We start from the raw sequence: 12748 nt of genomic DNA on the forward strand, positions 1-12748 counted from the left end.
CATTGAGACTTGCAAAGGATTAAAAAAAAGTTATAAGCAAAGAGTTTATGTCCATTGATGAATGTTTGCAAGAACAGATTTTGATACTTTAAAGGGTTCGATTTGTCTATAAAATACACCAAGTAAACTCAAACTCAAACTCAAATTCAAACTCTTTATATTACCAAATCGTTCCATTTTCATCATCTCTTATACGAAAAATTGGAAAGTTTGGTTTTCAGTTGGGCTTGATACAGAGGCCATACATGCATTGAACAGCTGAAGAAAGTCGGTATGTGTAGTCATCATTATAAGAATGTATATTAAGTACTTGATAATGTTCATCAAGTGAGTGGACCATGAATTCCATCTAATTTGTTTGGACCTCGGCCTGGCCCGCCCGGCCCTATCCAAGGCCAACAACACCCGACTCGTCCACAGTAGACACCTCTAGCCAGTCTCGAATGGTAAAAGCAGCAACGACGCCACTCCATAAGGCAACGGAATCTGAGACCTGCCCACAGTTGGATCTTGCCTTTTTTGTCTACACGGTAAAGGTGCCCCTGGATTTTTCTCGGCCACACCAACAATATCCGAGCAAACAGAAAAGGCCAAAGGACTATTTTCCAGCCAAAGTTCAATAAAGACAAATTCTCACTTATTAAATTTTTTATATTTTTAATTAAATAATAATTTTTTTTCTAAATTTTAACAGTAAATTTTTTAATTTTTAAAAATTATCAATGTAAATTTGTGTTTTTTACTGAGGTTTGGTGGGGAATAATCCTTTGACCAACGGAAAATGAACATCCTACTCAGCATTTTTTATTGACACGTGTGCATATATCCGTCCCAATTACCTGTCACGTAAAAGCAAAGCAAGGAAACGTAGACAGAAGCATCATCTTCATTTCCTCTCCATCTCTCAATCTCTCTCGTTCATCAAAAACAGCAAACAAAAAATATAAACAACGGAATATACATTAATTGAGAAAGAATTTGAGAATGGGAACGGGAGTGTCGAAGAGTACAGAGGACTGTGACTCCCACGGTGCCGAAGAGAGAGAGGAGAACCTTGATCAAGCCGGTGGTCAACTCTATGTATCGTTAAAGATGGAGAATTATAGGCTTAAAGGCGAGCTTATTCCTCACATTTATGGTTCTGTCCCTCTCGTTGGCTCTTGGGACGCTTCTAAAGCTGTAAATTCACTTCGCTTATTCTAATTGTTTTAATCATTCTGTTCTAGTGACTTTTTTTTTTTTTTAAAATTTGATTTATAATTTTTATTTTTGTATTAAAAATTTGAATAGCTTTCAATGGAGCGTGAATCGGCGTCAATGTGGGAACTCAGCTTTGTTGTTCCTCCTAATCATGGTAAGAATGAGGTATGCTTGTTGTTTTATTTATTTATTTTTATTTTATTTCTTTGTGCTTGTTCTTTTGTTTGGTTCCTCAGAAAGCTGGCTGAGAGATTGTCAATATACAATGTAAAGGCATTGTTTAGTGCAACTTTTGGGATTGTTACTTTTTAACATATTTCTGAAAGCCTCTTTTCTTTTCAGTTATACTCTACATGGCTACTGTAGTGCTTTCTGATGCTTTTCACAATTAAGCTTAGTCGAGTGGACATTTTGATTTCCAAACAATGGAAAATATGAAGTTTATAAACCCAGTGAGAATACTTAGACATATAAACTACAAAGCAGTCTAAATTCTTAGTTTATAAGGAAGTATTCTACTTTCCTATTACAAGAGCCATACTCACAAAAATGTGGCAAAAGTAGATCAGCTAGTCCAAGTGCAGGTGCATTGATTTAGTTTTCAGGTCTGTCTTTTTCTTATTTTTCCAAGCTTTTACATGTCTTGTGTTGCGTGCAGAAACTTTGGATTTCAAGTTCCTTTTGAGGCCAAAATACAGCGATGGGCCCTGCATAGTTGAAGAGGGTCCAAACAGAGTTCTCACTGGCGGTACCTTGCAGGGGGATGTGAGGTTGGCGTTTTTTAGGTTAGGTGGTGAAGTTCTTGAGAGTCGAGTGTTCATTGAAGCAGATAGGGTTTCGCCCTTTGATCTAGCGGCTAGTTGGAGAGCTTACCAGGAGAACCTGCAGCCTTCAAGTGTGCGTGGAATTCCCGATGTTAGTATTAATTCAGAACGGCAAGTGGGTCCTGAGGTATGATAAACAAATACGGTTTCATTTTGTTGGCTTATTGATTGAGTAGGCATAAACATAATGCTTCCATAACATAATTTTCAAAACCAGCAAAGTGTATCAGATTAGCCAAAGCACTCTAGCATCTATTGTTACAAAAGAACTTTAAGTTGTATCTTTTGAGGTGGTTAATCATTGTTGTACCTTGAAAGTGATTTTCTATGATTTCTAAAACTAACCTGTCGAAATTTTGTAATGTTTGATGTTTTACAAGTGTGTAAACAGTGTAGGTAATGGTGAACTGATTGTCTTTCTAGTTCATTTGATTTTTTTTTTTTTTGGTAGAGTGACCTTAATGCTTAGGCCATTAATTCCAAACATTTGTTTCTTTTCTGTATAGTTTAGTTAGGATGTTTGAGTCTATGGCTATGCAATGTTGACTAAAATAATTTGTGTTTTTTATGCAGAGTGGCTCTTTAGCTAGTTTGGAGCTTGATCTTGAACATTATGTTGTGCCGGCTCCATCAACTTCTGCCAACTCAGGTCTGGTTTATGCAGCTAACAATACAGAGATTCCGAGGTTGTTAGGCCATACTGGTGTTTTCTCTAGTACTGATGGCTCAGGCAATGTTTCACATAGTGGAATTTCTTCCAATCGACCTGCAACTATAAAGGTTTATCTTGGTGACTGATCTTGTGAATTTATAGACATCTATAGATTTGCATCTATGCATTATTGTTTTTTGGGATATGTCTTGAAGAATATTATGCAGTCCTTGTCACTGCAAATTGTTAACATGGGCCTTCGATTTCATTGCTGCTACAAATTTAAATATTTTGCGGTCTGTCTGATCTTTATAAGGTGAACTTAATTTAACAACTTCGAGCATATCATGGTCAAACTCGCTGGTCGATTTGGTACATATAGATATTGATGCTCAACTTCTTCAATAGGACAGTATTTATTGTTACTAACTGTTTTTCTGCTTTGATGGCAGATATCTTCACAGTTTTCTATCTTATGTTCTTACTCTAATACTCTATATCTAATGATTTTTACACAGGAGATTGAGGTTATTGTTCCAGACCCATCAAAGGAGTATTCTGGTTCTGGGATGGTTGAATCAAAGTCAGTGGGTACATTTTTTCCTTTGCAAAAGCAAGACAGTCACAGGGGACTCTTTGTAGATAGGGGTGTTGGATCTCCTAGGCTAGTCAAATCAGCTAGTGCAAGTACTTTTGCTATGGACCTCAAATTGGATGATGAAACCAAGGTTTATTTTAGAGTACATATCTCCTCTTAGTGAATATTATGCAAGTTATATTTTATGCTGTTTCTGGCAGTCAATTGATGTTTTTATTTCTCTTTCTGTTAATTGTTAGAATTCAATGCCAGCAGCTGCCGGAGCTGTTGCAGCTGCGGCTGTAGCTGACCAGATGCTTGGGCCAAAGGAGGATCGACACTTGGCAATTGTCCTGGTATTTTTCTCCCAAGAGCAATGGGTCAGTTTGTGATAAGTTAAAGCCATCCTTTTTGCATGTTTCCTTAATCAAGTCTCTAACATCTCAACCAAAAAAGAAAAATAAAAAGAAAAAACATGTGCGGCTTGTGATAAATTCAAATACTGAATATCCCATTTTTCAGATAGTCTGAAAGTTGAGTTTTGGAAACAGCTACCCATACGTTTGTGTTCTATTAATTGTCTCAATAAATCATATGTATTGTCAAGAACAGGTTCTTAAAAAGTTGTCTGTTTATCAGGTTGGTTTGCCTGCACGAGGCAAGACTTTTACTGCTGCTAAACTTACAAGATATCTTCGCTGGTTGGGGCATGATACCAAACACTTCAATGTTGGGAAGGTTATTTCTATTGCAACCACAATAATGCTCATGCTTCTATTTTTACTCTGTGGGGTGATAATTTGTAGAGAAGATTAACTTGACCCTTTCTTTCATTTGGTTGTAACAGTATCGACGCCGTAAGCATGGAGCTAATCTGGTAAAACTAAGTTGCTTTTGGTTAGACTTTTATCAGCTATTGGCAAATGTTTTGGCAACAGGATAAAGTTATTGTTTCAGTGTTATTTTGCATGGATAAAATTCAGCTTGGATTATTGTTATTACTAATACCATAAAGAAGTTGATAATACTATCCTGACTTATTTCACTCTCTCTCTCTCTCTATGACATGCACATGCACACATCCTTTAGATGTAAAAGGAACATGTAGCCTCCTGTATTTGCTCTTAAACGTATTCCTATGGTACTTATGATCTTTTACCATTGTATGCATTTGGTGACTCTAGAAAACATATCACTTGGTTGCCTGAAATTGAATAAATTGCTGTAAGAAGAAATATAAATTGAAATATTTCTCTTTGAAATCTTTGTCCAATCATTGATGTTTGTTAGGAGATCTCTTCATAGTTCAAAAATTTTTAAGAATTTTCCCTTTGGTGTACATATTAAATTCTCTGTCCCTGAGTTATGTTAAATAAGCCTTCTTTCAATAATAAAAGATAGGATGTCTGTTCCACTTGAGCTAAGTACTTTGTAAAATTCTTCTCCTCAGAATAGGGATTTGATAGTGGGTAGGGTCCTGGACTTTTATGGTTAGAATGATGTAATTCTAAGCATTTATCATTTATAGTATTGCATTTTGATGATGTCTTTATATCATGGATGATATTATGTATGGCACATTTTTTGATGCAGTCTGCGGACTTTTTCCGAGCTGACAATCCTGAAGGCATGGAAGCACGTAATGAGGTGAATATCCACAGATGATTCTTTGTTTCATGTTACAACAGGTTTTGCTTTTATATTTAGTGCAAAGGCAGGTTCATTTATACTGTTGTTATTTGTAAAATACATAATTTAACCATTGACAAGTTTTGTGTAAGACTGAACTGGATATTTAGATTTTTATAGTTTGTAAAGTTTTCTTTTCCCATGAGATGTAACAATGAAACTTCATTGAATTTTAAAGGTTACATACTTGTGCATGTGATACTCATTGAATACATTTAGGCACTAGTCCCTTTATGGAAAAAATAACTATTGTGGTTCATTAATTGTTGAGAATTTATGGCTTTAACATTGGACCCTCCAGTACAATATCCCACTGTTATCCTTCTGAGGGAAAAAGAAACCAGAAAAGCGCAATAGCAATGCTCTGAAGAAATCATAAAGAGATTAATTGCAATGATATATTGTATTATATTCAATATTAAATGCTGGCATGTCATTCTTCAGTGTCTCACTTTCTCCTATAAATGCTAGTAAAACTGAATTTCATTTTTCTGGGTAATTGGTAAGCACCTATATCATATTAACCTTCTTCTCTGTACATAGTTTTAATATCTCACATGCTGCTAGGTAGCAGCCCTGGCAATGGAGGATATGATATCCTGGATGCAAGAAGGTGGCCAGGTAAGTTGAATTTAAATTTGATTTTGAGTGTTAGTTTTTTGCACTCCCTTCCCATTCCTATCAAATTTTTGTGCCCTTTTTTTTTGTGTAATTGTAGGTTGGAATATTTGATGCTACTAATAGTGCAAGGAAGCGTAGGAATATGCTGCTGAAAATGGCAGAAGGAAAATGCAAGGTACCATGTTATAGGCAGCCAATTAAGAATTCCCAAACGGGAAAATAACATGCTTGTTAAGGGAAGCAAATATGCTAGGGATCCATTACTTGCTAAATTCTGTATTCAAGTCTTTGTATTAGCCATTATGTTTGCATCAACAGCCTTAGCTGTGTTCACATCAAAAGAAGGAAAGTCTTAAAAGGGCCAGGTTCATACTTCATTGTTTTGGTAGACAAGATAAAAGTTACTGTATCAGATTCAAACAAAATGAAGGTTCATTTTTTTTTATACCTTTTCGCTAGTGAAGTTGTGATTTCAACTATCATTTTTTGATAGAGGTTTTGTGTTTTATTGATTCTTCTATAAGTCGCTATTTTTATTGATTTGAAATAATTTTCAAGGACTCCAAGAGTTGATGTATGTCCCCATGAGATACCTTGCTTAAGAGTATAGCCAAAATATGACTGGTCCTCTCATAAATCTGTTTTTTTTTTTCTCATTGCAGATTATATTTTTGGAAACAATTTGCAATGATCGAGACATTATTTTAAGAAACATACGTTTGAAAATTCAACAAAGCCCTGACTATGCTGGAGAGTATGGATACTCTCTTGAACCAATGTTATCTTATTTGGATTAAACAATGTGTATTCATTACTTAATAATAGGATTTGTTTATTTATTGCTTCGAAATTGATGTTTTTCTACAGGCCAGATTTTGAAGCTGGATCACAAGATTTCAAAAATCGACTAGCCAATTATGAAAAGGTACAGTTCTGACATATAAATTCTATAAATTGGTCTTGTTAATATTGTTCTTTGTGAATATTGAACAACATTTAAGATCTATGTGTATGTTTCTTTTATTAGGTTTATGAGCCAGTAGAAGAAGGCTCTTATATCAAAATGATTGATATGGTCAGTGGACACGGTGGACAAATACAAGTAAGTTTTACTGTTTATATTACCTTTTTGGCTATAATAATTTATAAATGTCTTAATAAGTTTGATTATATTCCAGCCCCTTTTTGAAATATAGTTGTTCAATTCAAAATTGATATGAAAGGCTTAATTGAGTACATTTTATATTTCATAATTCATATCATTAGCGCTTTATTGTTTCATGAAACCTGTCTTTGGAGATTGTATTGTGTTTATTAAACCACTTGTTAATGGTGGTAAAGAAATACTTTACCTGTGGACTTAGGTAGTTGTAGCATTCAGTTCTTCTTGGAAAATGGCCCATGCTTGACAACTGTCTGTATGGAAAATATATTTATACCTTTCTCCACCATCAAAATATAGTTTGTTAGATGGACAAGCATCTCTTTGTACTTTTTATTGTTTTTATCTAATTTGTCCATATTGTAATACCTGAATTGATATTTTATTACAAGAACTCATATTTTGCTTCAGGTCAACAATATCGGTGGCTATCTTCCAGGACGAATTGTTTTTTTCTTGGTAGGTTCTCCAATTAAATGTGTTCTCAAGTTGTACTTTATCTTATAATGTATATTCTCTAGATCCTAATGTAAATATTGTGAATTTTTATCCTTGTCTATTTGTTTTTAGGAAGTGTAACCAAATAAAGTATGTTTCACTTACCTAACATTTTAGACTTTGTATTTGAGATTTAACTAGCTTTACTGGAGTGTGAAATGTTGAGAGTTTTGATCTTAGCTTTAGTGATATATTGTTTGGTATTGATTTAAAAGAACATAATATTGTAACATCAAATCTCTTATTAGATTAGCTTTAGTAATATTGTGAGGTATAGGAGGAATCCTCAAAAGAGATGGATCATATATGCATGGCTTGCAGACATCTATATGTGACGATCCATAGTATATATATATCAGCATTAATATCTATACTTTTTCACCTCTTTTGCAGGTGAATACACATCTTACACCCCGTCCAATATTGCTTACTAGGCATGGAGAGAGTCGGGATAATGTTAGAGGTCGAATTGGGGGTGACACTGTATTGAGGTATATGTTTCTACTGATTGTTCAAATTTGACTTGTTTGGTGTCGATTTTGTTAAATTTTGAAGCTTGCGAGTGATTCTCATTTTTTTTTCCCTCTGGAAATGAATTCTTTGTATGGTTAGACTTTCTATCTGCAATGATGCAATGATGGTTTTTGCATGTTCTGTTGTTTAATTACAAATGTTGACTTTGGCATGTGCAGCTGTGCCATCCCTATTTCCTTTGATCAGGCACCCTGTAGATCCAAAACCCTACTGAAATGATAATTTCTGAAGCCCTACTTGAGGTGTTTGGTGAATGTTTATTTGTCATTTATTGACAGGCTTCTTTGCAATGAAAATTAAAATAAAATGAATTGCACCAGCTTGCTTTTGATTCTAATGTGGCTACATCTAACTCTCTGTCAATTATCGTAGAGAGTTAACACTGTTGTTGAGTTGCAGTCTTATTTAGTTTTAGAAAAGGAAGCTTACACTGATTAGCAGCATGTGTAGAACTCAGAAATCTCCTAATAATTTCTTCCGGATGAAGTATATAGTTGGTTGAATGACTTTGCATTTGTGACTTACTGATGTTATTTGCAAATTGTTATGACAGTGATAAAGGAGAAATTTATGCAAGGAAACTCACTAACTTCATTGAGAAGCGACTGAAATCTGAAAGGGCTGCTTCTGTAAGTTTTAAGGAACGTAAAAAATTAATTTTGTAAATGGAGTTCAATTGTATTATTACTTAGAACCCAAATTAAAAAAAAAAAGGTTTTATGGTGATCCTTCACAATTTTTATGATGGTCATCTACAGAATCTTGTTATATCATTATTTCTGGCAAACAAAACTGTACATGCTTTAGAAATCTTTGTTATAATCTTATGCTTAAGTTTCAGATATGTTTGAAAGTGGCAACTATTAATTTGTTTTCCTAATTAGGGATTTCCATACTGTGAAATAGTGAGGTTGAAGATTGGCTTTGGGAAGAATTTGAGCACTGGGTTCAAATAACTAAAAATATCTGGGCCATGTCTGTACAATAGTATATTGTTTTACCTTTCAAGATTTGAAACTAACTTTTATTATAATGTTTCTTGGGATATCTGAACAGTCTTGTTTATGATTAAAATGCCTAGTGTCATAATGGCAAATGAGTTAATTTTCTTTTCCCTCTGTATTGCTGTGGTCTAGATATGGACTAGCACATTGCAGAGGACGATTTTGACAGCCGGTCCAATTGTTGGATTTCCCAAGGTCAGTAAGAATATGTGAAAATGTCATTAACTTGTTGACTCTCGAAGTTATTGTTTTCAACTTTCATGGGTAATGTGACCCTAAAGCTAGACATTTCTCTATAATCAAATATGGAGCTTCTAACGAATCTTAAGATCTTTTGTGTAGATACAATGGCGTGCACTTGACGAGATAAATGCTGGAGTTTGTGATGGAATGACATATGAAGAGATAAAGAAGAATATGCCTGAGGAGTATGAGTAAGTTCTTCTTCTTCTTTTCTGATTAATAAGATTGAATGCTACTCATTTTATTATGTCAGACTTTTTTTGGTGAGCTGGTGGTTTATGAGTATTGGTCAACTAAAACTACGTGTGCTGAAGTTTGACATTTGTTTCTATGTTTCTTTTGTAAATACAGGGCTCGTAAGATGGACAAACTGAGGTATCGGTATCCACGTGGAGAATCTTATCTTGATGTCATTCAAAGGTTTGCAGTTTGTTTGTTATTTTTCTAGGATTTTGAATATTTTGTCTGCTAACTTGTTCAGCAAAAATTAACTTCCTGCATTTGTGCAGGCTTGAACCTGTAATCATTGAGCTTGAAAGACAACGGGCACCAGTTGTGGTGATATCTCACCAGGTTATATGCATAAATTTATCTAGCTCATGCTATTTTCAATATATATATAATCTCAAATTTTTTTCTTTAATGTTGCAGGCGGTATTAAGAGCATTATATGCTTATTTTGCTGATAGGCCTCTCAAAGAAATTCCCCACATCGAGGTAATCAACAAACAATCCAAAATGGCACTTCTTTGTATATTTTAACTGCTTGCAACCTTGATTGTGGCTTGCATTTACTCCAGTAGAGATAAAACAGAATTGCTCCCCATCTAGATAGATTTACAGTGTTGAGTTAAAAGTGCAACCCTGATTTAATCTTTTTACTGCTGTTCCCAAACTCTTCTTGTCTGGTGGATGTTCGAGGGTGACAGTTATGTTAAAGACTATTTGTTAGTGTTGAATAAGGTTTTAAATTTCTTAGTACGCAATGGTTAATGGAACACTTGTATTTGAATTTTGGCCTATACTGTGAGAGTTTCATACTGACAGAAGTATTTTTTTTTTTCCCCTATTTTCAGATGCCGCTTCACACTATAATCGAGATACAGATGGGAGTTACCGGTGTCCAAGAGAAACGATACAAACTCATGGACTGAACCAAATTGAAAGAAAAACTCAAATTTGCAATTTAGGAACTGAATTTCGAGGTAATTTTCCATTCATTTAATCACAATTCACAAGGAAAATGTAATTTTTCTAGAAATGCTATACTAATTATTGAATTTAAGTTCTTGGGCAAAACCCAAGTTCTTTCATAAATCCCACTCTACCTTGCCATAGATAAATGTTTATTCTACGTTTTAAAGTGAAAATTGGTTACTTTTGAGAGGAAGAAGACCAAATCTTGATTCTTCAGTTTGAATTAAAGACCAAACAAATGCACACAAATTTATTTGAAATGGGATCAATTGCAAAGAGGCCAGACCACATTAAATTGTTAAATTAACACAATTAGGAGATGGAAATTAGTTGTTTCATTCTTTCAATACTCTTTCGGCCTTAATTTAAGCCATGATAAATGATAGAAAACATGGAGAGAAGCTCTACAAAGAGGGGAGCTCGAATGGATGGTCAGCCATTTGTCAAGCCAATCACTGCGATAAACATGTTTGACATTCTGGGAAATTCTTTATTATCTCCTCCTTTTCAAAAACCCCAAGACATATATATAGAGCACTCAGAAAATTCCAACCTTACCCTATTGGTTGTGATTTGAGGATGGTGCAAGGAAGCTGTCGATGATGCTCAGTTCCACCCCAAGTGCTGATGATCTTGTGGCGCCACCACCCTCCACTCCTCGCACTGGTGAAACAATTATAGTATTGGTGGTTGGTCTTTCCCTTAAATTTGACACCTGAAAATGGTGGTGCCAACGCCATATACACAATGGAGAAGGTGATGAGGATGAAGTTTGGGATTTTCATAAGGAGAGGCCATGAGGATTAGTGAGGAAAAATGCACATAATAACAAGTGTTTATACATTAAATAGCTGGCTCCATATTCATGTTAGGTATGGTTCAGAAATTGAATAAAAGGTCCCATCAACACAAAAGGTCAGCCATGGTCCCGGCGGGGCTCGAACCCGCGACCTTCGGCTCATAAGACCAACGCTCTAGACCAACTGAGCTACGGGACCGTTTATTGAACTTTTTCAAATTATAGGAAAAAACTTACATATACGATTCATTGTGATGGGAACTGCAACCATAAATTTTTCCTTCTTCACTGATTATTATCTTATTAGGATTAAACAGAAGTTTTAGGGCCAAAGTCGAGAATCGACGCTAAAAATTAAAGCAATGAAGGACGCCTTCTTCAATCATGCATGATACGAAAGCAATGAGATCCACTAGACCCATATATACACTATCCCTATTGGCGTTGTCACTGAGACCATGAAGAACATGCATATATGCCACTGTTCCAATCTGACTAAAAATGAAAGCAATGAAGGATGCCTTCTTCAACCATGCACGACACTAAAGCAATGAGATCCACCAGACCCATATATATATAAGTAAGTCCATGACGACTGCTGTCATTCCTAACGCTATTCCCTTTGTCGTTGTCACTGAGAACATGAAGCACATGTATGCCACTGTTCCAGTCTGAATCCTGTCTGCATTCGAAAACATTATCTCTCACCATAAATACTTGTTCAATGTTCAAGAAATATTTATACAAAACATATTATTTGCAATTCATTTGAACCCTCTTGCTTCTTCGATTCATTTTTCATAGTTATTGATGTACTCATCTAGATCTAGATCCTGGTCCATTTTTTTTTTCTAGTTTTCACATTTAATATCAAATTTTCAGACCGTCTCTCTGTATCAATACATAAAAAATGTTCATATATATAAGGCAAGGCTAAACTGGCGTGTGAATGCTGCAATTTCATCTATTTGAAAAGCAAAAATCTAAAGAAAATCAACAACGTAGATGAGCTGTAGGAGGGAGGGATCTCCGTTAGTTTGCAGTCAATTAAGCCATGCAAGTTGCTATGAATAAGTTTTTGTCTAAAGCACGTGATTGAGTGAGGCGTATGTGCAGGAAATAAAGTCCACAGATGACAACGTCTGCATATAAAGAATAAGGAGTAGTTTTAGCAGCCCCTTTGAGAAAATTTATGCCGCAGCTTGGAGTTGTCAAAGAAAGCTACATAAGAACGGAGCAGCATTGATTATTTGTGAATGCAAAGTCAGGATAATCCATTTCAGATATGATTTTTTCCTTCTCTTTGATTTTTGTTTCTTGTAAGTGAATAAGATTAATCATGCATATGCTGCAAAATCAATGTAGCTAGAAGCATGGTCTTTGTGGTCCATGACCATGACAAGAGGTTTCACCTACACTCTTGAAGATCCAACATTAGCTAGCTACATTTGTCAATATTGTCACACCTAGCTAGGAATGTTTTTTTCCTGTGTTATATATGTAAATAAAATTTTTTATTTTTTAAAAAAAATGTGTGCTTGTGGGTTATATAAACCCAAAAAAAAAAAAAATTTACAAATAATATAAGCGACTATTTCCTACCTACCTAGGGTTTGGCGAAATAAAAAATTTTTACCCTTTAAATTTGAAATTTTTAATTTTTTCACATGTTATTTATTTTTTGTAAATAAAGTTTATTATGTAAAAGGTTAAAAGGTAATTTTAACACAAATAAAAAACAACAATTA

At 34.7% G+C, this 12748-nt stretch overlaps 1 protein-coding gene and 1 non-coding gene across 3 annotated transcripts; one reads left to right on the top strand and one right to left on the bottom strand.

Moving 5' to 3' along the window:
* The first annotated feature begins 872 nt into the window (after positions 1–872).
* On the top strand, positions 873–10321 carry LOC123226582 (6-phosphofructo-2-kinase/fructose-2,6-bisphosphatase-like). 2 transcript variants are annotated; one of them, XM_044651127.1, is made up of 23 exons: positions 873–1179; positions 1291–1354; positions 1859–2151; positions 2598–2804; positions 3195–3416; positions 3514–3609; positions 3893–3991; positions 4101–4130; positions 4847–4900; positions 5510–5563; positions 5661–5738; positions 6226–6317; positions 6431–6488; positions 6591–6665; positions 7137–7184; positions 7617–7714; positions 8311–8386; positions 8894–8956; positions 9104–9195; positions 9356–9424; positions 9514–9577; positions 9656–9721; positions 10081–10321. In XM_044651127.1, exons 1-23 carry the CDS (start codon positions 985–987, stop codon positions 10156–10158), a joined length of 2271 nt encoding a protein of 756 aa, XP_044507062.1. In that variant the 5' UTR covers positions 873–984; the 3' UTR covers positions 10159–10321. The 2 variants fall into 2 exon arrangements, with proteins under 2 accessions (XP_044507062.1, XP_044507064.1); XM_044651129.1 differs by having other exon boundaries at positions 3195–3404.
* An 803-nt stretch (positions 10322–11124) lies between these two features.
* TRNAI-UAU lies at positions 11125–11199 on the bottom strand. Its single transcript has one exon. It is a non-coding gene; the product is annotated as a tRNA-Ile (tRNA).
* Between the last annotated feature and the right edge of the window lie 1549 nt (positions 11200–12748).

This window comes from Mangifera indica, chromosome 9 (assembly GCF_011075055.1).
Source record: "Mangifera indica cultivar Alphonso chromosome 9, CATAS_Mindica_2.1, whole genome shotgun sequence".
NCBI lineage: Eukaryota > Viridiplantae > Streptophyta > Magnoliopsida > Sapindales > Anacardiaceae > Mangifera > Mangifera indica.